Source organism: Equus przewalskii, chromosome 1, assembly GCF_037783145.1.
Source record: "Equus przewalskii isolate Varuska chromosome 1, EquPr2, whole genome shotgun sequence".
Taxonomy (NCBI): domain Eukaryota; kingdom Metazoa; phylum Chordata; class Mammalia; order Perissodactyla; family Equidae; genus Equus; species Equus przewalskii.
The window spans coordinates 135,336,240-135,359,650 of NC_091831.1; the positions used below are offsets into that span (position 1 = coordinate 135,336,240).

The 23,411-nt window shown below is 35.9% G+C and overlaps 1 protein-coding gene across 4 annotated transcripts in view; it reads left to right on the forward strand.

Annotated features, from left to right (window-relative positions):
- The window catches only part of RFX7 (regulatory factor X7), a 129,445-nt gene that overhangs the window by 42,875 nt on the left and 63,159 nt on the right, over nt 1-23,411 (forward strand). For all 4 annotated transcript variants that reach the window (XM_070579466.1, XM_070579468.1, XM_070579460.1 and 1 more), the window contains exon 3: nt 7,715-7,748. In XM_070579466.1, coding sequence (XP_070435567.1) covers nt 7,715-7,748 — 34 coding nt within the window. The remainder of the gene's footprint in view (nt 1-7,714; nt 7,749-23,411) is intronic.

Below are 23,411 nucleotides of genomic sequence, written 5' to 3' on the forward strand. Positions count from 1 at the left end.
TCCATAGATAATCCCAATTCTTGTTTAATAACTTTGAGATTTTTTCATTTAAATTTTTAATATATTTGATTTAATTTTCGTTTTTGATTAAAGTTTTAGATGCTCCTAGTTTAATGGGTCAAAAAAGATCTTACAAGACTTACTAGGAAGAACCACAGTTTCCTAACTACTAATTGTTAGAGAGAAAGCCAAGTGGCATAAATACCTCCTATCTCTTTTTTGCTCTCTTTATCTCTTTCCGGTGATTAATGTCGGCCCACTGGAAACCAGAGGGAAAGGGAGCCATATAGATACAATGCATAAAGCATTTGGTTCTTGCAAAGGTTGGGAAGTGGATCTGGAAGGGCAAACAGAAAATATCCAGTCCAGTAGTTTTAATTTCTAAGACGTTACTTTTTAGCTCTCTGAATGTTTTTAAAAGTATATATAGTATCCAATTTTTGGTTTTTACCTTAGCGAAGATTTAAAATTTTTTTCTTCTTCTTACATGGTCGTACTTCTTCCAAGCAGGGTCTCTTGCCCCCTTTTTAAGGGGAATGTTCTATCTTTCGTATTAGAGATGTATACCCATCTGAGTATATATAAGAGTGAGGCACAAAGCACTGATAGGAAGCTCCGCAGCTAGACGGGCCTTCTGCTTTCTGATTCACTAGGTCTTGGGTGGGGCCCACAAATTTACGCTTTTAATCATCTGCACTCGTTCTAGGTGATGCTAGTCCGGGAATTATATTTTAAGAACCACTTTATTAGGGAGTGCTCTTGTGATTCACATCTATGGAAGGAATGGACAGGAAGGAAGCAGAGGGAAAGTTAAGCTGCAGTGCTGGAGAGCTCTGAAGCTAGAATGACCCATCATAATTGTCCCAAGTTGAGACTAGGACCGGGGCCTTTATTCCCCTATGTTGATCAGCCTCTGGATGTGGGCTGTCGTGGGACGATGTGGCCTTGGGGAGTGAAGTTTTCTTCAGCATAGGCAGTCCCCACAGGGGGCTGACAACTGAGGGCTTTCTGCCAGAAGCTCTCCTAGCAGCTGGGGGATAGTCCTTTTTTCCTGCAAAGGGGAAAAGGGACAGTGTATTACAGAATCCATATATCTCCTTCCCAGTCAACTCCTCACCCCTATGCTGAGTCAACCACTTTTTCTAATTTTTCTTTCACCATAGACTAATTTTGCCTATTGTAGAACTTCATATAAGTGGAGTCATAAAGAATGAACTTTTCTCGGTGGTGTCTTTGGCTCAGTATAATGACCACTAGGTTCATCCATGTCTCTTATGTATCAGAAGTTTGTTGTTGTTTTTATTGCTAAGTAGTATTCTGTTCTGTGAATATATTACGTCTTTCTCCATTCTTATGTTGACTGCCATTTGTATTGTTTCCTTTTTGGTCCTATTGTCACTAAAGATTCTATGAATATTCCTGTACACACCTATTTTGTAGACCCACAGTTTTATTTCTTTTGGATAAATACCTAAGAGTAGAATTGCTGTGTTATAGGATAGGTTTATATTTAACTACTAAATTTTTCCAAAGTGGTTTTACCTTTTTTATTTCTACCAGAAATGTATGACAATTATGGTTGCTCCAAATTCTTGCTGACTTTTGGTGTTTTCAGTGTTTTTGATTTAGCCATTCCTAGTAAGAATGTAATAGGATATTGTTGTGATTTTGACTTGCATATTCTTATGACTAATGATGTTGAACATTTTGCATGTGCTTAGTGGACATTTGTATATCCTTTCCTTGTGAACTGTCTATTCTAGTTGTTTGCTGATGTATTAAATGGGTTAACCCCTGTCTTTATTATTGAATTGTAGGGATTCACTATATATGCTGGGCACAAATCTTTTGTCAAATATGTGTTTTGCAGATGATTTCTTTTGGTTGATGGCTTGTTTATTTTCTTTTTCTTTTTCTTTTTTTTTTTTTTTTAAAGACTGGCACCTGAGCTACCGTCTGTTGCCAGTGTGTTTTTTTTCTTTTTTTTCCCTTCTTCTCCCTGAAGCCCCCCAGAGCATAGTTGTATGTTCTAGTTGTAGGTCCTTCTGGCTCTGCTATGTGGCATGCTGCCTCAGTATAGCCTGAGTGGTGCTAGGTCCGCACCCAGGACCCAAATCTGGGAAACCCTGGGCTGCCGAAGTGGAGCACGAGAACTTAACCACTCGGCCATGGGGCTGGCCCCTTGTTTATTTTCTTAATTGATGTCTTTTGATGAATAGAAGTTGATTTTTATTTTGATGGAGTCTAATTTATTTATTTTTTAATAATGATTATTGCTTCTGCACCCTAAGGCATCTCTGTATATTCTCAGGTCATGATATTCTCCTGTGATTTTTCTCTAGGTACTTTATAATTTAAGCTTTTATGGTTAATTTTGTGATCCAACTCAGATTTTTCCATAGAAAGAGGTATGTTCATTTGCTTATAGATATATCCAGTTATTCCATCAGCCTTTGTTGAAGGGATTTTCCTTTATCCCTTGAATTGCTTTGGTACCTCTGTTGCAAATCAGTTGACTATATAGAAGTAAGCTATCATTCATACATCACTTTTTAAGTTATGTTACTCTGGCTGCGTTCAAGATTTGCTTTTCATCTTTATGTTTTCATCTACCATGTGTGGTTTTCTTTATAATTGTCCTGTTTAGAGTTTGCTGAGCTTCTTGGATATTTAAGTATGTGTTTTTTCACAAAATCGGGGGAAATTTTGGCCATTTATCTTATATTTTTCTCTCATTATTTTTCCTCTTTAATTGTACATAGTTAGACCACTTGATATTATATTAAAAATCTCTGAAGCTCTGTTTATTATTCTGAAAATGTTTTTATTTCTCCTTTAGATTCAGTAAGATCTACTGACTTATTTTCCATTTTAGTGACCCTTTTTCTGCTTTATCTGATATCCTGTTAAGGTAATCCAGTGAATTTTCCATTTCATATATTCAAGAATTTTCATTTGGTTCTTTTTCATAGCTTCCATTTCTCAACTGAGATTCCTCCCGTGTGTGTGTTTATGATGACCATATTTTCCTTTAAATACTTGAACATATTTATAATACTTACTTTGAAGTCCTTGTCTGCTAATTCTAACATCTGGATCATTCAGGATTTGATTTCTATGAGCTGCTTTTTTTCTTGACTCTGGGTCTCTTTTTCCTGTTTCTTCATTCCAGTAAATTCTGCTTGTGTAGTGGGCATTGTGGGTGATATGTTGTAGACTTTAGATTCTGTTATTTTTCTTGGATGAGTGTTGATTTTTTTTTTTGTCCTGGTAGACAGTTAACATGGCTGGATTCATACTCCATCTTATCTCTCCTGTGATAGGCAGCAGCAGAAGTCTCAACGCAGATCTTTCCACTTTCCAGCTGTTGCTTTTTGCTGGAAACCTTGGAGTCTTCCTCACACAGAGGTCATCCAAATATTTGGGCATAGTTTGTACAGAAATTTTGCAGCACCTTATTTTCTGGGACTTCATCTTCACTTTACGGTGACTCGGGCAGCCCTAGACTGTCCTCTGTCTCCTCAGCTGGCAAGATAGCAGATTTCTGCCTCAGTCCCCAGTGATCATTGCTGCATGGGCGGATAAGTGCCCTCAGGAGACAGCCTTATAAGTACAGATCCTGCCCAGTGCCATTCTGTTTTAAGGATGTCTTCCCTCCAGTTGTTACCTGCTTTAGGTCACTGTCTTTCGCCTGAATGTTTGTTTTTATATTTTGTCCACAATATGTAATTGTTATGTGTAGGAAGATTACTCTAATATAAGTTACCTTGTCATTATTTGAAGCAGAACGTTGCAATGTTGAAGCGTTATTTTATTTTAATTGAGTCAATCAAAACATCCAATATTCAAGGAATATTTTAGGAAATTATAAAACACCCACTAAATGGGATATTATAATATGTTAAAATTTTGAAACAAAATTTGCAAACAGAACAAGGGTGTCTGCTGTCACTGCAACTTTTCACCATTAGACTAGAGATTTTGGCCAAAGTAATTAGATAAGAAAGGGGTGGGGCAGGCATAAAGATTGGAAAGGAAGAAAAAATATTTTCATTAGTTGTAAGTGGAATTATTATTTACAAGAGAATCTGCATACTATTAGAACTAATAAGAGTTCAGAAAGGCTGCTGGATATAAGGTCAGCGTAGAAAACCAAGAGTTTTTCTGCACATCTGCAAAATTAGTAGAAAACAGTAGGAAAAAAAAGATACAGTTCACAATACCATCTATAAGCTACCTAAGACTCTCTGTAACAAAAGATACAGAAAAATTACAAGACATTTTTAAGGACAGACAAAATTAATCCAGATTATTGGTCAGTTCCCTCAGTCCAATCTATAACATCAGTACAGTTCAATGTAAATCTTAGCAGGACTTTTGTGAATTGAAAAAAACTGAAAAATTCACCTGGAAGATTAAACATCCAAGACTGTTCTGAAATGGTCAAAGAGGGTCATGTAATCAAATAACTAGACCTAATTTTTAAAGCACTAATAATTCAAATTGTGATGTTGGCTTCGGGATAGTTGATTAATAAAACAGAAAAAAAGCCAGAAACAGACTCAAGCATGCATGGAAACTTGGCACAATGAAATGGGGAACAATTGGCTTACCAGATAGAAAGAATATCTATGTTACACCATAGCATACCCAAGAATAAATTCTAATTAGAATAAAGATCAAAATTGTAAAAGCTAACTTCAGAAATTTTAGAATGAAATATAGAATGTCTTTAAAACCTTAGCTAGATAGGATTTCTTAAGACAAAAAAACACATCATAAAGGAAAACAATAAATCAAAATTTAAATTTTCATAAGCTATCATTAAAATACATCATTAACAAAGTAAGTATATGTAACAAAGAATTAGTATCCAGAATATATAAAGAACAAATTACAACCATTTAATAAGAAATAGTCAACTCCACTTAAAAATGGGTAAAGAATGTGAACCAGCAGTTTTCAGAGGAGAAAACCCATATGGCCAATAAGCGTGAAAAGGTACACAACGTTGCTAGTAATTGGGAAAAAGACATTTAAAAAAACATTTTATATCCATTAGAATGACAAGTTTTTAATATGTGTATTATGTATATCATGTATAAAAGGCATATGTATATATTTGTGCAAGGTAATAGGAAAATAGGGACTATCGTATACTGCTGATGGGAATATAAATGGGTACAAGTGCTTGGGAGAAGAATTTGGTAATATATAATAAAATTGAAAGATATATCTATGAGCCCCAGAAAATTGACTTCTAGATTTATAACTGAGAAATGTTTTGCATGTGTATATCAGGAGACAAGTACAAAGATATTCATTGCAGTATTGTTTGTGGAAAAACTGCAAAGTATGTAATTGGCTTTCAATAGAGGAATGGATGAATAAATTTGATATATTCATCCAATGGAAGACTTTTCAGCAATTAAAATGAATAAACTTCATCTAAGTGCATCAACATGGATCTTGAGTGAGAGAAGACAATTGCAGAATATATACAATGTAATGTCATTTATATAAACATTTAAAAGCTTCACCAAACAACAATTAGGTTGCATATAGATATATATCTAATACAAGTATTGAAGTATCAACTGGGAAGGTTACGTATCAGATTAATGATGGTTGTCTTTGGAAAACTAGGAAAGGGTATAAAACTAGACAGAAGAGCAAAGGAGACTTAAACTTCATCTATATCCTATTATGTTTGTGTAAGTATGAAGTAAAAATAATCAAAGGGCTAGATTGATTGCCAAGGTTGATATCTAGCTCAGAAATGCTTTCATTTTACTTTATAAGTTTATTCTTTGAAAGGGCTGTCTTTTACATATACGTTTTAAAGATTTACCAAGTCGTTTGTAATGGGAAGACATAGCCATCCTATTTAGATATCTCATATGGCAGTCCGTTTCTGGTAGAAGGGGAGTATATTTAGATCTATGGTTTAAAAAATAATCACCTTTTTCAATTTCATATTAATTTCTCTAAAAACCCTTTCTTAAGTGGTCCCAGTCTTTCCAAAGAGTTTTCTTCATATGGGGGACTGAATGTGTTTTTTGTCATTTATTCATTCAACAGATTTTATTGAATACCTAACATATGCCAGTTGATAATTCAGCAGTGAGCAAAACCGACAAAGCCTGCTCTCATGGAGTTTAAATTCTAGTCGAGGAAGATAGCAAGTAGATAAGTAAATTAATAAAAATATAAAATGACTGGTGGTAAGTGAAATAATGAAAGTAAAGCAGAGTAAGAGGAATAGAGAGTGATGGAGAATATTTTGTATGGGAAGTCAAAGAAGAACTGTCTGTAAAAGTTAACATCGAGCAAAGTCATGAAGAAGGTCAACAGATAAGTTCTATGGGAGAAGAGCCTTAGAGGCTCACAGAAAACCCACTGTGGCAGGAGCTGAGTGAATGGGGAGAAGACTAGTAGGAGAGGAGATTAGAAAGAGCAGAGGGCTGCATCTTGCAGGGTATTGTTGACCATGATAAAGACTGAGGAGCAAAGGACTAATGTGGCTTGGACAAAGACTCTCTCTGGCCACTTTATTGGGAATAGTGCAGAGGGTTGGTGCTAGTCTGGTAAAGACAGAAGCAAGGAAACCAATTAGAAAGTGATTTTATCACTTTAGACAAGAAATGATGGTGGTTTAGACTAAGGTGGTGAGAAATGGTTGGATTCCTCACATATTACTTTCTAGCAGCAGTCTTAATTTGTAGATTACTGTCTTATCTCAGGGAAACTGTGGGAGTTACTAGGAGGAGAAAAATATAGCACACTTTAGCTGCTTGTGAGTGATAAGCTGTATAAATGATCCCAAAAGATTTAAAAACCTCAAAAAATCTGTGGAATTCTGGGGAGGGGATTTCAGTTCCTCTTACCTACAGGTATCATTTACTTTTCTTGCTCCTTTTGGTCATTCTGAACTTTGTGATTGAACTTAATACAGTCATGCTTTGTTCTTTAAAAAATGAAATTTGAAATCTCAGTACAGGTGCAAAGTTTTAAGGTTATTGATTATATTAACTAAAATGAGATTTAAATGCTGATTTTTACTTACTTTATAGATTAATTGAATAGCTATATACAAAGGTAAATAACCACTTTTCTTTTTTACCTTTGTTTGGCTCTAGACCCTTTTATGGAAGATAATTTGGTTTGTAACATCTTTTAAAGATTGTATATGAACTATCTCTAAACTTTTGCATGATTTCATTACATTTGCACTTGAACGTGTTATAACAAAATCCAAATGACAATTCAATTATTTTATACTGTCTTCATTTGTATTATATATTAATAGTTCACTTATACTCAGTTGTTCAGTTAAATTGATATATAGTGGCTTTATTTGTGTTATTTATTTCTAAATGTATTCTGCCCCTTCAATTTATTACCATATTGGTTAATCTTTATTATTACTTTTATATGAATGAAATCATACAGTGTTTGTCTTTCTTTGGCTTATTTTGCTTGACGTAGTACCCTTAAGATCCATCCATGTTGCAAATGGGACGATTTATCTTTTTTTTTATGGCTGAGTAGTATTCAATTGTGTATATACACTGCATACAATGCCTGATCTTAATAAGGAGTTTTACTTATTTTTTTCGTAGTAGGGGAGACTAATTACTGTATCTGTTTAAGAATATTTCAAATAATTAATAAATTTATCATTCTTAATAACCTAACTTTCTTTTTCTTTTAGCAAAACTATACAATCTAAAGTGGACTACATTTTGGTAAGTAAAATAATTAATCTTAAAGTTCTTTTGCAATAAGGATTTTACCACTATATAAAATATATTATTCTTGAATAAATACTTGTTTTAAATATAACCCAATTTTAGTGAGTAAAATTTGACATTTAATTACAACCCTAGGGGTAAACTGTTTATAAGCTATCTAGATACCTTCCTATATCTCATCAATAATAACATCACAATCTGAGGTAATGGCATGTTTTTGAAATGTAACTGGCTTTTGCTAAAAATCACTTGAACGTTTAATAAAGGGGCTGTTTATTTTTGTGTTCTAATAACTCTGTAAGAATTTGTTTAAAGAAAGAAGATTTTGATGGGGTAGTTTTGTTGTGATAGCATATTTTTCATATTTGGGTTGCTAGACTTTAGGAATTAAAGCCACAATAAAAGTTTAAATTTAGATAGCACTTATAGAACTCTGAGAATTGGTTTAAATGAAAGCCTTTAAAAATGCTTCAAAGATTAGTTTTTATTGCTTTAATATACTTCTCATGTTTGGGTTGCTGGCCTTCAGGAATTAAAGCCACAACAGTAGTTTAAATTTAGATTGTATTTGTAGTTCCTTAAGTCGTCTCTTAAATATTTGAGGGAAGAAGCTTGCAGCTCTGGGGCCGCTGGAATAGTACTGACTTCCTTCATGAAATCTCTGCCAATGGAATACTCCCTAGGCTCTAGAACATTCAATGACTCTGTACTGTTAGATTTCCTGAAGTATCATTGTAGTTAGTCCTGTTTCTCTATTTGTGACATCAGAACTTTCTTATGTAGGTTTGGGTCTTCCTTATAAGCTAATTTTTTTGTGGGGGAGTCGGGTAGGGTCCTTAGTGTCTGGTGCTGAAACAGTATCTGATGTCTTTTTAGCTCATGATATTATTATTAGCTTATTGTATTATTAGCTTATTAGCTTCTAGGTAGGCAAATAAATAGTAGTAGTTCATAGGTGAAGAGGTACTTTGATCAATTCTCCTATGATTTTCTAAAGTAATAGTTGAGAGAGAGAACATTATAGGGATCTTTTCCTTTCACTTACTCTTTATCTTCCTTTTTTTTTTTGCCTCACACAATAACCCTCTGAAGTAGGTAATCTTGTTACCTCCCTTTTACAAATGAAGAAACTGATGCTTTTGCATTTACTTCAGAAAAATGATTATTGAACACCTTCTGTCTGCCATTGCTAGATATAAGGCATACAAAATGAAAAGGATATACTTCTTGGCCTCAAGAAATTCAGTCTGTTGTCAGAATATATTCAAGAGTGCTCTTAAGTCCTAGGAAGGTGGTGGTTGGGAATGTAGGGGTGATGTTGCCCCCAGCCATGAGAGCATTTCCTATCTCTCCCAACTCTCAGGAGTCTCATTGTTTATCACTCAGTAATTATTATATAATTGCTATGTACCAGACTCTGTTCTGGGTGTCAGAAAAGAAGACAGATACAATTCCTATCTAAGACCACCAGCTTTCTTTTCAGTACCTGAGATAAAGTTGGAGGATTATTCAGTTTTTTTCTTTTCATTGAGAAAATCGAGGCAGAAGACTGGTATAATTTATAAAATATGGCATTTATAAAAAGTACTAAGTAAGAACAAAAAGGGTTTTAAAAAATCAACAGTTCAGAAGTGTTTATGTTTTAGCGTAAGTTTTAAAGTTATGTATATTTGATGAACAAGATAGTAAGATCTCTATCCTTGTGAACCTTACATTTTATTGAGTGAGGTAGACATTAAATGAATGGTCAAATAAATAAACATTATAACTTTAGATAACGATAAATGCTACTTCAAAATTTTAAAGAGGCAAAAGACAGCAAGTGATGGTGGGTAGGGTAACCTAGATTGGGTGATCAGGAAAAGCCTCTTTGAGGAAATAACATTTGAAGGGAGACCTGAAAAAATAAGCCAGCTTTGTGTGATGTTCTGCCTGCCACACATACTAGGCAGAGGGAATAGTAAGTACAAAAATGCTGAATCAGGTGTGAGTTTGGGATATTTGAAGAACGCAAAGATTGAACCCAGTGTGCTGGAACTTATGGAGGGAGGAGAGAATGATAAGAGAAAGTTCAGGTAGGGCATGTTGTAGGGCGTATTTAGCCATGGTGAATAGTGTGGATTTCATTCTAAGTGCATGGAAAGCCAATTAAAGAGTTTTTAGTAGGAGAATAGTATGATCTAGTTTTTTAAAAAATATACTGGCTGTTCTTGGAAAATGTGCTTGTGGGGGGGACAAGAGTAGAAGCAGCCGGGCTGGCCCCATGGTGTAGTGGTTAAGTTCATGTACTCTGCTTCAGCAGCCCGGGGTTCGCTGGTTTGTATCTAGGCACAGACCTACACACCACTCATAAAGCCGTTCTGAGGCGGCATCCCACATAGAAGAACTAGAAGGACCTACAACTAGGATATACAACAATGTACTGGACCTTTGGGGAGACAAAAAAAAAAGAGGAAGATTGGCAACAGATGTCAGCTTAGGGCCAATCTTCCTCATCAAAAAAGACCCCAAAAAACAACAAAAAAAACCACATATCTTTAAAAAGAAGGAAGGGGAAAAAAAAAAAAGTTGAAGCAGGAAAAACCAGTTAGGCTATTACAGAAGTCCAAATGAGAGTTCAAGCTCTTGCTCATGTGATGGCAGTGAAAGATGGAAAAAAGTAGATGGATTCAAGGCCTATTTTGGATATAAAGCCAGTAGGCCTTGCTTGCTGATACATTGAATGTGGAGGGAGAAGCAAAGAGGAATCAAGGATAATTCCTTTTAGTCTCAAGGATTTCCTTTAGTATTTCTTGTAAGTCAGGTTTGCTTGTAGTGAATTCTATCTGTATTTATCTGTGAATGTCTTTATTTTGCCTTTGGTTTTGAAGGATAGTTTTACTGGATATAGAATTCTTGGTTAACACGTTTTTTTTTTTTCTTTCATCACTTCAGATATGTTATTCCACTGCCTTCAGCCTTCATTATTTCTGATGAGAAGTCAGTCATTAATCGTGTTGTTTTCCTGCACATGATGAGTTGCTATCAAGATTCATTTATAAATTCATTCACTTGCTTGTTCACTTGTTTACTCTTTTCAACAGTTTGGCTATTATATGTGTAGCTATGGATCACTTGGGATTTGCTGAGATTTGGAAAGTTTTCAGTCACTATTTCTTCAAATACTTTTTCTGTCCCTTGGATTCCCCTCTCCTTCTAAAGCTTCTGTCTATCTTTAAAATTCCTTATTATTTGACTCATTGTCATGATGTTTTCCTTTGTATGTTTAAACATGGTGGCCTCATCCTGGCAGCGTTGCTGTCTGAACCATGTGAGCAGCCCCAGGCAAGAGTGACACAGACTCTCACAGTTATTATCTAAAGTTCAGCAATTATTCATGACCAAACACTTCTCAATATATTGTTTGCCTTTAGTCACTTTCCAAAGCCCTAAAATCGTTCTTTTAGACCATTTTGCATCATTTTATAGTTACTTTGAGGGGAGGATTGCTGACCTTCACTGCACCTGGTCTGGATATCTCAATCTTCTCACAAAGATTTTATCCTGTTTTCTTCAAGAAGTTTTATAGTTTTAGTATTTTCTGTGAGGTCTCTGAACCGTTTTGATTTAACTTTGTGCTTTGTGTAAGGTGAACTTCAGTGTTTATTTTTTACTGTATGACTGGATATCCAATTGTTCCAGCACCATTTATTGAAAAGTCTGTCCTTCCCAAATCACCTGCTATATCAAAACCATTATGTGTGGATGTTTTTCTACACTCTCTTTTTTCCATTAGTTGCCATCTCTGTCCTCATGGTGTCACCACACTGTCTTGTTTACAGTAGCTTTATAGAAAGTCTTGACATCAGGTAATGTAATGATTCAAATTGTTTTTGTATTTCCATACAAATTTTAGGATAACTTTGTCACTTTCTTCCCAAAAAAACCCCAAGTCTACTGGGATCCTTGATTGGGATTATGGTGAATTTATTGAAAATTTTGGGGACAGTTGACATCTTAATGACAAGTCTTCTAATCCATGAGAGTGATATATCTCCATATTAGTTGGTTCTTCTATAATTTCTCTCAGCAGAGTTTTGTGGTTTTCTTTGTATATGTTTTGTATATATTTTGCTTAAATTATTCCTAAATATTTTAAGATTTTTGATGCTATCACGAATGGCATTTAAAAATGTTTGTTTTCCAGTGTTTTATTGCTAATATTTATATTGACCTTGTAGCTGCAAACTTACTAAGTTCACATATTAGATCTAGTAGTTCGTATGTAGAGTCCTTTGGATTTTCTACCTAATCATATTGTTTGTGAATACAGAAAAATTTAATTCCATTTTAATCTAAGTGTCTATTTATTTATTTTTCTCATCTTATTGCACTTCTAGGACCTCTAGGACCATGTTGAATAGAAATGATGAGAGTGAATTTCCTTCCCTTGTTGTCACTCTTAGGGGAAATCCACCCGTAGGGGAAGACATTCACCTTACAATATGATGTTAGCATTAGCTTTTTCATAGATGCTCTTTTCAAGTTGATCATATTCCTTTCTGTTGCTATTTCGCTAAGAGGTTTTCATCATAAATGTTGGATTTTATCAAATGATTTTTCTGCACTTATCGAAATAATCACAAGTACTTCTTTATTGTTAACATGGTGAATTACACTGATTGATTTTCCAAAGTAAACCATCCTTGCATTCCTGTGATAGACTCCACATGATGCATTATACTTCCATATGTTGCATTATACTTTTATATATTGCTAGATTGGATTTGCTGTTTTGTTAAAGACTATCGTCTGTGTTAATTAGGGCTTTTGATCTGCTGTTTTCTTATAATGTCTTTTTCTGTCTTTGATGTCTGGGTCATGTTTGCTTCATATAATAAGTTTGGAAGTGTTTATTCCTTCTCTACTTTTGGAAGGAATTTATTTAAAATTAATATTATTTCTTCTTTAAATGTTTAATAGATTTCTCTAGTGGAAAAGGTTTTAGTTTCTTCAGTTATTGTGGGGCTATTCTGTTTCTTCTTGATACAGTTTGGGTATCTGTGCCTTTCAAGGAATTTGTTCATTTCTGCTATATTACCTAATTGGTTGCTGCAATGTTCCTAATATTCCTTTACTATCTGTAGGATCTGTATCAGTTATCTCTCATTCCTGATAATTACCTTTCTTTCTTTTTTATTGATCAGTTTGGCTAAAAGTTTAATCATTTTGTTGATTTTTCCATATAAATCAAGTTTTGCCTTGTTGATATTCTCTCTTATTTGTCAGTTTTTTGGTTTATTTGTTTCTCCTCTAATACATATTCTTTCCTTCTGCTTACGTTGATTTTAATTTACTCTTATTTTTCTAGTTCCTTAATAAAGAAACTTTAAACTCTTTTTTTTCTTTTCTGTTATAAGCATTTAATGCTATAAATTTTCCTTTAAGCACTGGTTTAACTGCATCCCATAAATTCTATGTTGTTTTCATTATCATTTAATTTTTTTTTTGAATTTTCCATTCTGATTTGTTCTTGTACCCATGGAACATGTAGATATATATTGATCAATTTCCAAATAGTTGAGTATTTATTGACACTTGTTTGTAAAGATAAAAGATTTTGAAGATATTCTTTATCTTCCTTCCTTTTGATGCTTTGCGTTGTTGAACACTGATCTCTATCTCTGTAATTCATCAATCCTGCCATGCTCTGCTTGAGTTCCCCCTCCTTCTACCATGGTTCAGAAGTTGCCTTCAGATGCAATCATCTCATTTGTTTCTTTTCTCCAAGATATAAGAGTTCTGTTCTCTGTGTTATCCAGTTTCTGAAAAGAGTTGTTGCCTGTATTTTGTCTGAGTTTTTAGTTTATGAACCTGGGAGAGTTGATTCAGTATTAGGTACTCCACTGTGACCATGTGCAAAGGTTTATTAAAAGCTATTTTAAGATATTTTACTGAAGAGCTATTCAGTAAAATGTGTGGGCCCCTTCAACCTTCTTTGTTTTCTAGTGAGTTATTTTCCACTATTCCCTACCAAAACTGTTTAAAACTTCTTTAACTAAAGCTCCTATACCCACCTCTTCTCCCACTGTCTGCACATGATTTTACCTCCTACTTCTCTGAGAAAATAGGAAGATACAGTGTAGTTATTCCACAAAATTAACCCCACTTCTTATCCCCAGCTCAGTAGTTTCTCACCTTAGTACCTGTTCTTGTCTTCCTTCCCTTTTCTCCTAACAGAAGAAATATCTTTCTGCCTGTCTGAAGTTGAGCTCTCTCTTTCTAGGCTCTGGATCTCATCTCTTCCTATCTCAGAATTCACTTCATTTATTCTCTTTCCCTTGTTTTTTTATTCTCTCATTTTCTACTGACCTTTTCCCACTAATAGTTAAAGGCTTCATTTTTTTCACATCTATGAAAAAATCCTTCTTGTAGCCCACAACCCTTCTCTAGCTACCACCCTGTCTTCCTCCTTTCTTTTGAAAGAAGAAATTTAAAGTTTAAAGTTTAGTCAAAGTGTTGATTGAACTCAGTCTCATGCCTCACCTTCCATTCAGTCTTCAGCCCCAGTAACAAGTCTTCTCCTAATAATCACTCCTCTGAAACTTATGTTCATTGTGTTCATCAACAGTACCATGACCTCATATTGTCAAGTATAATAGACAGTCTCAGTCCCTAACTTGACAATCCTTTTTCAGTTGACTGTATTGACCATCCTCTTTTCCCCCTCGTTTAGTACATTCTCATTCTTTTACTTCCTTAGATGTGACACTGTCCTGGGTTTTCTGTTACATATTAGGCTGTTCCTTCCCAGTTTCCTTCAAGGGCTTCTATTCCTCTACCTAAGTCCTCTGCATTCTTTCTATATTTGCCCATGGTGATCTCATCTACTTTGATGGTTTCAATTAATCTCAGTATACTGATCACTCCTAATTATGCATCCCCAACTTAAGCTCCAGACCCCTGTATCCAACTGTTTTTCAGTTGGCCACTTTTACCAAGATGTCCCATAGGCACTTCAAACTCAGCTTTTCCAGAATCAGTGTCATTGTATCATACTCTAAATTCTAAATTGTAAATTCTATCTGTATTAGTTTCCTATTGCTGCCGTAATAAATTACCATGAACTTAGTGGCTAAAAATAACACAAACTTATTACCTTATAGTTTTGTAGCTCAGCAGTCTGACACAGGTCTCCCTAGGATAAAATGAAGGCATCAGCAGGGCCTCCTTTTGGAGGCTCTAGAAGAGAGTCTGTTTCTTTGACTTTTCTGGCTTTTAGTGGCTGCATCTTCAAAGCCAGCAGTGGCTGCTTGAGTCTTCTTACACTACATCACCCTGACACTTCTCTTTTTTTGGAGTCAAATCTCCTTCAGCCTTTCTCTTATCAGGACACTTCTGATTACATTGGGCCTACTGGATAGTCCTGGATAATTACCCCATCTCAAGGTTGATGCAGTTTAATCACATCTACACAGTCCTTTTTGCCATGCAAGGTAACAGATTCACAGCTTCCAGGGATTTGAGGATTACATCTTGTAGGCCATAATTCCTTCTACCATTCTATCTTAATAGATGTGCTCACTCATCCAGCCTAAAAACCTGTAGTCATTCTTCATCCTCTTCCTCAGCCTACCTCACATCTAGTCAGTTACCAAGTCCTATCAATTCTCCCTCCTTAATTGCTCCATTTTTGTCCATCCCTACTGCTCCTGCATTAATCCAGATCACCATACTTGTTGGAAATACTGCAACTGTTTTTCTGCTTCTAGTCTCTCCACGTTCATTCCATTCTCCACAATACCATCACAGTCATCTTTATAAAATGCGAACCTATTTATTTTACACCCTTGCTTAAAACCTTTCACTGATTCCCCATTGTTCTATCTTAAGGCATTGAAGACCCTTCATATTCAGGTCTTGCTTTTCTTGTTTAACCTCATCTTTCTCTACTCCCTCCACAGGCTATCAGCAAGCTGTAGTGAATAGTCATGGAGTAAGAGAAGAGAATATGTACTCTCTCAGTCTAGAACAGCATTATCCATTAGAATATTCTGTGGTGGTAGAAGTATTCTACATACGCACTCTTCAGTATGGTGCCCACTGGCCACATGTAGCTGTTGAGCACTTGAAATTTGGCTAGTGTGACTGAGGAACTGAACTTTTAATTTTATTTAATTTTAATTAATTTCAAGTTAAATAGCCACATGTGACTAGTGGCAACTATTTGAGATAGTGCAGGTCTAGAACAGTGGTTCTCAACCAGAGGCAGTTTTGCCCCCAGGAGACATTTGATAATATCTGGAGACATTTTTGGTTTTCACACTCGGTATGTTACCAGCATCAATTGGATAGAGGACAAGGATGCTGTTTAAACATCCTGCAAGACACAGGACATCACCCCGAAATTGTCAACAATGTTGAAGTTGAGAAGTCCGGTCTAGACTGTCCCTTATTTTTGGCTATACTAGTTATAGTTAAAGATCCATCTTAGGTATCACCCCCTCTGGAAAGCCACGTATGATTTCCCAGGTCTGTGTTTGACACATTTTCTGTCCCATAATATCCTATGCTTATCTTTATTTGTATTATGTAGTCACTTCTGTGATAATTATAATTAGCATTTTTATTTGTTCTTGGCTTTTTGAGTGTAGGAATGTATTCACTGGAATCTCCCCAGAGGCATCTGAGGATGATCAGTAAATATTTGTTAAATGTATGAATGAGTATAAACTAATGAATCAGTTATTAAACATTACAATTTGAAATATAAAGAAATGTTGCCACCTTCAGTTTAGGCCTTTTAGAGACCATACACTTGTTAAAATATTTGAATTTATTTTTTGGAATTACTTCACAGTTTGCCAGTAAGAACAAAAACTTGTCTCATTCCTTTAGAGGGAAAGAATGTTTTTTCTTTTTTTGACGTTTTCACCCTTTCCCTTGTATGCTCAGCTTAGATATGCCCCTTCCTTCCATACTTTCCTGTTAAGAGATAACCTACCTGAACAACCTCAGCTCTCATCGTTGGAGTACAGATGGGGAACTAAACTAAAACTTTTGCACTCGGGAATGATTTAAGCAAGTAAAGTGGGACAAACAGGTCAGAAACTAAGGGAAACTGATTAGCAGTATAGCAGAATGGCTCAGAGCTGAGGCTGAAAAATGAAACGGACCTGAGTTTGAATCTTTGCCTCTGCCATTATTGTCTGCCTTTTGACAATTTTAACCTAATTTAGTTCTGTAAAAAAGGAGATGATAATGGTACCTAACCCACTGAGTTGCTGTGAATGTTACATGAGAGAACTAGTATAAATACAGTGCCTGGCACATGGTAAGCACACATGACAACTTCAGTTGAAGGTGTTAGATGTGTAAACTGATAATGTGGATCTAATTGATTTAATTGGCATAAATTTTTGTTTCTAGAAATCTTAACATTAGTCAGGGATCACATTTTGTGTTCATCATCACAGAACTTACCATTCAAGAATGAATGCTCACCATATGAAACCACTGAGGAGAGAATATTGAATCCCTCAAACCTAAGTAGTGAAAGACGGTGGAGGATGGGAATCACCTGGTTAAAGCCGTCCAAGAAGCCAGAAGCTGCATATCGTAGAACAGATGCCAGGATCAGCACTCCATGCTCCCTCCCCCTCCAGGCCTCTGTACGAGCTGTTTCCTCTGCCAGCTGTGCCCTTCTCAGATTTCTTCATTTGGATAACTCCTACTCCTTTTGTACTCGACTCAGAAACATTTTTAGAAAGCTTCATTTATCTACTAGGAATGCATTCAGCTGCAGATGACAGAAAACCCCGTGTATTGGTAGCTTAAAGAAATAAGAGTTTGTGTCATCTAATGAGTTCAAAGTTAGGCATTCAAGAGGGGTGCAGTAACTCGGCAGTGACACCGGAGTCTTGGGCTCTTTCTTTTTTGCTGTGTCACCTTTTGTCCTGTGGCGTCATTGATGGCTGGTGCACTTCCATGCCTTCTGTCCAAACGCTAAGGCAGGAGGAAGGGAGGAAAGGCAAGAGGGCTTTATTCGAGCAAAGCTCTGTCTTTATTTTCAGGGCACCTACTTTCATTCTGAAAACCCACTTCAGGAGCTTCACCCTCCAGAGTAATGTCGCTTGGGTACTCCTAGGTGTAATGGAAACTAAGACACAGAGTATTTTGTTTTCTAGACTGAATACCAGAGGAAGACGTAAAAGGTGGTTAGCTGTATGTATACGAGTTCAGCGTATCTGCCATACCTTCTCGTGTTAAGGGCCCCTACCCTCATGAAAAACTCGTTACCCTTATTAAAGCTTTTACCATATAGTATGCTAATCACCAGATTAATTTGTTTTCTTCTCCAAAAATAAGCTTTTGGAAGTAAGGACTGTGTCTCATGGTCTTTGTATCCCCAGTGCTTAGCACACTGTCTAGTACATGGAAGACACTCAGTAAATATTTGCTGAATGATTATTCACATGCAGTCATTATCAAAAAGAAGGTATAATATGCACATAGTTTCCCCTAAACAGAGTTTTTTTGTATTTGTTGTTGTTATTACTAGCATTTATTGAGTATTACCATGTGCCAGAGAAGTGCTTTACATATTTTATCATTCAGTCCTTATAATTTGCCTAGCAGGTTAATCTGTTATCGTCCTCATTTTACAGATGAAGAACAGACTCAGACAGGTTAAGTAACTTACCCAGAGTCATAAAATTTGCTAATTAGTAGAATTAGGCTTTTGATCCAGATAGTCTGACTCTGGAGCCCAGGCTTTTGAAAGCTATGATATACTGTATCATTTCTTTAAAAGTGTCTGAAACACGAGCTTATGTATGAATTTTTTGAAATTCTACTCTTATAATCAAGAAAATGTTCCTGAAAGTAAATTTCCACCTTGAACATAAATCTGAAAAGAAAAAATTAAAAGCTGGCCTCATTATCATACTGAACTTTAGTAGTCAATAATTCTAAATGCAGTCTGGTTTTTTGCAAGCAGTTTGTTTGAATGCCATTTTAAAAGCTCATAATATGCTCACTGAAACAAAATAACTAAAATGGTTTTACTTATTTAAATTGATTACAATTGTGAAGACTATGGCACTATGAAAAATACTAGAAGTGAAAAACGTAAAATTGTATCTATGCAGGTTCTTGGGGGTTTTTTTGTGGGGGGATGGGGGTGATGAGGAAAATTGGCCCTGTCCAATCTTCCTCTGTTTTGTATGTGGGACACCACCGCAGCATGGCTTGATGAGCAGTGTGTAGGTCTGTGTCTGGTATCCGAACTGGCAAATCCTGGGCCACCAAAGTGCAGCACACAAATTTAACCACTGTGCGAACTGGACCAGCCCTATCTATGCTATTTTCAAAGCCTAGCATTTTGCCTGCCTATCAGTAAAGATGAAAAGATTTTTAGTAGCACAATTGTGAATAAAGTTTTTCGTTAATGTTTTAATGCTTTTGCAGTAGAAACAATTTTTTAAGTTAATAATAACCAACATGTCTTAAGCTAAATTTCTTGTGAGTTGTAACAATTTTAGATCTGTAATGTCGTACATTTATAAAGCTGATCCAGTTATATTTTTCATGAGCAATTTAATAGTCAAGGCAAAATCTTACCCTTGATTTATCCAGCACCAGAGGATTAGCTAGACCCCAGAGTTTGAAAACTGCTCGGTCCATATTACCTAGTCCCCTCATCTTAGTTCAGTTACACTGAACTACCTGCCAGCTGTAGCAAGACCTAAAATGTGAGAGAAATAATCCTGAATGTTTGGTGCCAAAAAGCAAGACCTGATTTGGTGAGAGTCAACCACAGGAGGATGGGAAGAAATAGTTCATGTTTCCCAAAATATGGTCCTTGGAAGAGTAATTCCATGGGATGTTAATATGTTACACAAAAAGATTCCAAGAGTCAAATATGTCTTATGAACTCTGGATTAAAGTGTCTTGAGGTGTTATTAATATGCTTCTGTATATCATGAATCTTAACAAGTATTCATTGTGTTTCACACTTTTTTCCCTCATAAAACTTCTCATGAAACTGGTGTTGTAGGGCACACTATTTGGGAAATGACTGGCAAAATCTATAGGGCAATTTTCTAGAATGGAGAAAGAAATTATTTCCCACGTTACCATTCAGAACTATCAGATATTGAGAACTTTCTTTTTATATTACTGTGTTTTAAGTGTGTATACCACCAGGAAGCATTATTCCCACCAATTCTAATGTTCAGGTCCCCTAAATTGATTAGTTCTGCTTTAGAGTTACTAGAACTCATAACAGTTAAAAGGGGTGGGTGAGGGGGAGACCATATATTTTGGTTCCCATTAGGAAAGGCTTTTTGTAAATATTAAAACAAATAACATTCAGCTTAACAGGAAATCAGCTAAAGCAAGAAGAAAAATATTTCTGTCTCATGGACTAAGCAATTCAACAGCAATCCTAGTAAGATAATAGAGATAAGAGTAGACAGCCTTTGTTGACTTTTTTCCCATCAGCTGGAGAGAGAAAAAGCTTAAAACCAGGAATAAGGCAGACTGAGTATTTTAGGTCTATATTCTAAACCTCCCAGGAAGAGTATATGCCTTCCTTCTAGGGCTCTCTAAGTGACCGACATTCTAAGAGAGGAATCTTATCTATTGCCAGCTACTGCTAGGTTTAAAAAATACAGTATTAGCCTTTTTTGGTGACTTAGCATAGCCTAATAAAGCATGTGCTTTACAGAGCATGCTATGCTCTGCACCTAGAAGGCCAAGTAAACTCATCTGGGCAAAAATTGAACATGTCTAGTGAGTTTCTTGTTACAGGTGAGTCTATAGGCTTTCTGACCTAAGTCAGCTCTGCTGGGATAGGATTTATTCATGAGAGTTGAGGCCTTTCTAGGATTATCATTAGGAGAGAGAGGTTGAAAGTGACGTGAGGTTGCCAGAATGCCTGTTCCTTCTGGATGGCTAGAGAAACCTAGGTGATAAATGCCATCATTCAGATAATTCAGTAGTGAGGCAAGTTCCCTCCAGGGGAGAACTCTTGGTGTCCTCCTCTCGCAAGGGAATACAGTAGAAAACTTGAAAGGGTAAAATTGTGTTGAATTTGTAGTCTGTGTATTTTAGGTTCTGAATACTGATTAAGTAATCGTATAGAGAATCTGCTCACTCTCTCCCACCTCAATTCCTCCCCTCCCCACCCCCACCCCCTGCCCCAATAGAGAATCACAACAGAAATACTAACTGCCCATTTGAAAAATCCTATTTAGCATAGTAATAAGTTGGTTAGAAACAGGCACGGGGAAAGCAGGACAAGCAGTCTGTCTGTAGGAAGTCTATTTATTTATCATGCATATCTATGTGGAAGTTCAGCAGTACCTAGATTCTCACCAGGGTCCTATCTGAAACACTGCAGTAGAAAATATTTTGCTGTGTATGACCTTTCTAGTATCATTTCATTTTGGCTTATGACATCTTATTCATCATGGCTTGCTCCGAATCTAAGTACTGTACATTCCAGAGATCCTGGATTTTCATACATGATTGTTCAGATATGTACTGGATGGTAATAACAAGCAAGCCTGGTCCAGCAAATCAAGCATCCCACTGCTTTTCTGGCCCTGGAAGGAATCAGCCCATGACCCTGTAGACCAGAGGAGCTAAACTGGAGACCCACAGGCTAGATCTGTTCCATAGAGGTGTTCTGTTTGGCCTATACCGACATTTTTTAAATTTCAAATTGGTTGCCATATTTCAAAATTGAAATTTCAAAATTGGGGAGAATTCACAGAAAAAGTTAGTTGTCTAGTTTCTCTTGAAAACTGAGGACACTGAGTCCTTGTTTCTCCATGACAGTTGTTTGTTGGACCTAGGTAACAGCTATCCCTTTTAAACATGACGTGTACTCTCCAGTCTTCTGAGTCCTTGCCATGTGTTTAGCTCTTCAACATAGATATTTTTCCTACCTATAGTCTACTTTAATCATTTGCATTACCTGCCTGACATTTGAGTTTGTGACCTATGTATTAGATTCTTTTGGGGCAAAGTTCTTCCAAGAGCAATTCTCTGTAGGGTTGGCGGACCCATTTTAGTGTATATGAGGACAGATAGTGAGAAGACAGTCTCTATTTTTGTCTCTTGGTACGATAGACTCTCTTTACTGTCAGTCCTTGCCGTGGCTGGCCATTGCAACAGCCAGTCAATAGAAAGCAAAAGTAGGATAGAACAAAAAATGATGCTAATAACTCTTTTGAGAATATATCTGATGGGTAGCCACTGTGCAAAACATTTTGTCTTCTTACTTCCCAGCAAAACCTTCCCTGACCCTTCTAACTTAAATTGTACCCCCTCCCAACACTTTTTCTTCATAATGTTTATCATCATCGTGTAACATATGTTCTATGTTTAAATTTTGTTTATTGTCTGTCTCTCTGGTACTAAAATGTAAGGTCATGCCTAAAGCATAGTAGGCATTCAATCGTGGGTGAATGAATGAATGATCTCGTTTAATTTTTAAACTTTTCAGGTCTGTGCCAAGGTTAGTATTTTCAGTTAGAAGCCAATTCTTTTAATATGCCTACTGCTGAAGTGATTGGATGAGAACTAAAAGATACGTGAAACATTAGGGTATAGGAAACCTGCTTCCTGGGAACCAGACTAATATTGTTAGAGTGGGACTTTCTAAGATAGATGACACACTCCCAGAAATAATTTGAGTAACTCACTCAAGGAATAATTCCTAACAAAAGGCACACCTCCTCACCTGCCCTTCAGAGATAGATCGTATATAGTTGAGGGGCATGTATGAGGAGTATACATTTGAAAAGACTTCCTTCCTCCCTTTTCTCCTTTATGGGAGAAAGCATGCTTTCTCACCTCAAATCCTTGTTGTAATGAATGCTAAATGATGACCAGGGTCAACTTACTGACCCAAAATTGATTGAAACTAAAAATTTTGTTTGGAATGTCTGATTAAAATACATCATGGCTAGAAAAACGCTCGTTGTTAGAATAGAAGATAGGGTTTATCTTGTGATGTGGCACTCGGGTTACTGTTAGTTTAGTCCTGTCTCAGAATCTGACTTTTTCCTTTTGGTCACTTGGTGGAGAAGAAATGGGTAACTTTCAAAAGAAAGGGCATTTTTATGTAGAATTTACTTGGTGTGGGGGGGGACTTGACAAAAGGACTAGGTTTAAATAGCTGGTTTTGTTCTCTTTTTTGCGTATCACAAAAAGAAGTAATCTGTCTAAGGCCATGCTGTTTAGAGCATTTTGAGTCTTTTATTTATTTATTTATTTATTTATTTATTTATTTACATTAAACACATAAGTTATTTTTTCCTCTCTTAGTATGGGAGGACAATATAGTTAATAATGTCTTTTGGTTTTTTTCTCCTGTTAGGGACTCAAGTGGACTAAATTGCCACTAAGGTTCAAATCACGAGTTCTGGTAACTTTCCTCTTTCATAATTATAAAGAATGCCAAATCATTGTCAGCTAGATTTCAAATTCATTTTATTGTCACAAAGAGGAATAGGAAAGAATACGATGGCAATCTCTCATCATTACCTGAAAGAAACTCAATTTTCATTAATATCTTTATATTCAAAGAATGACATAAACCAGAAAAATGTGCTCTGATAGAAAGCAAATGAATTCTTACAGTATTCTAGTTTTTCTATCTTTGCA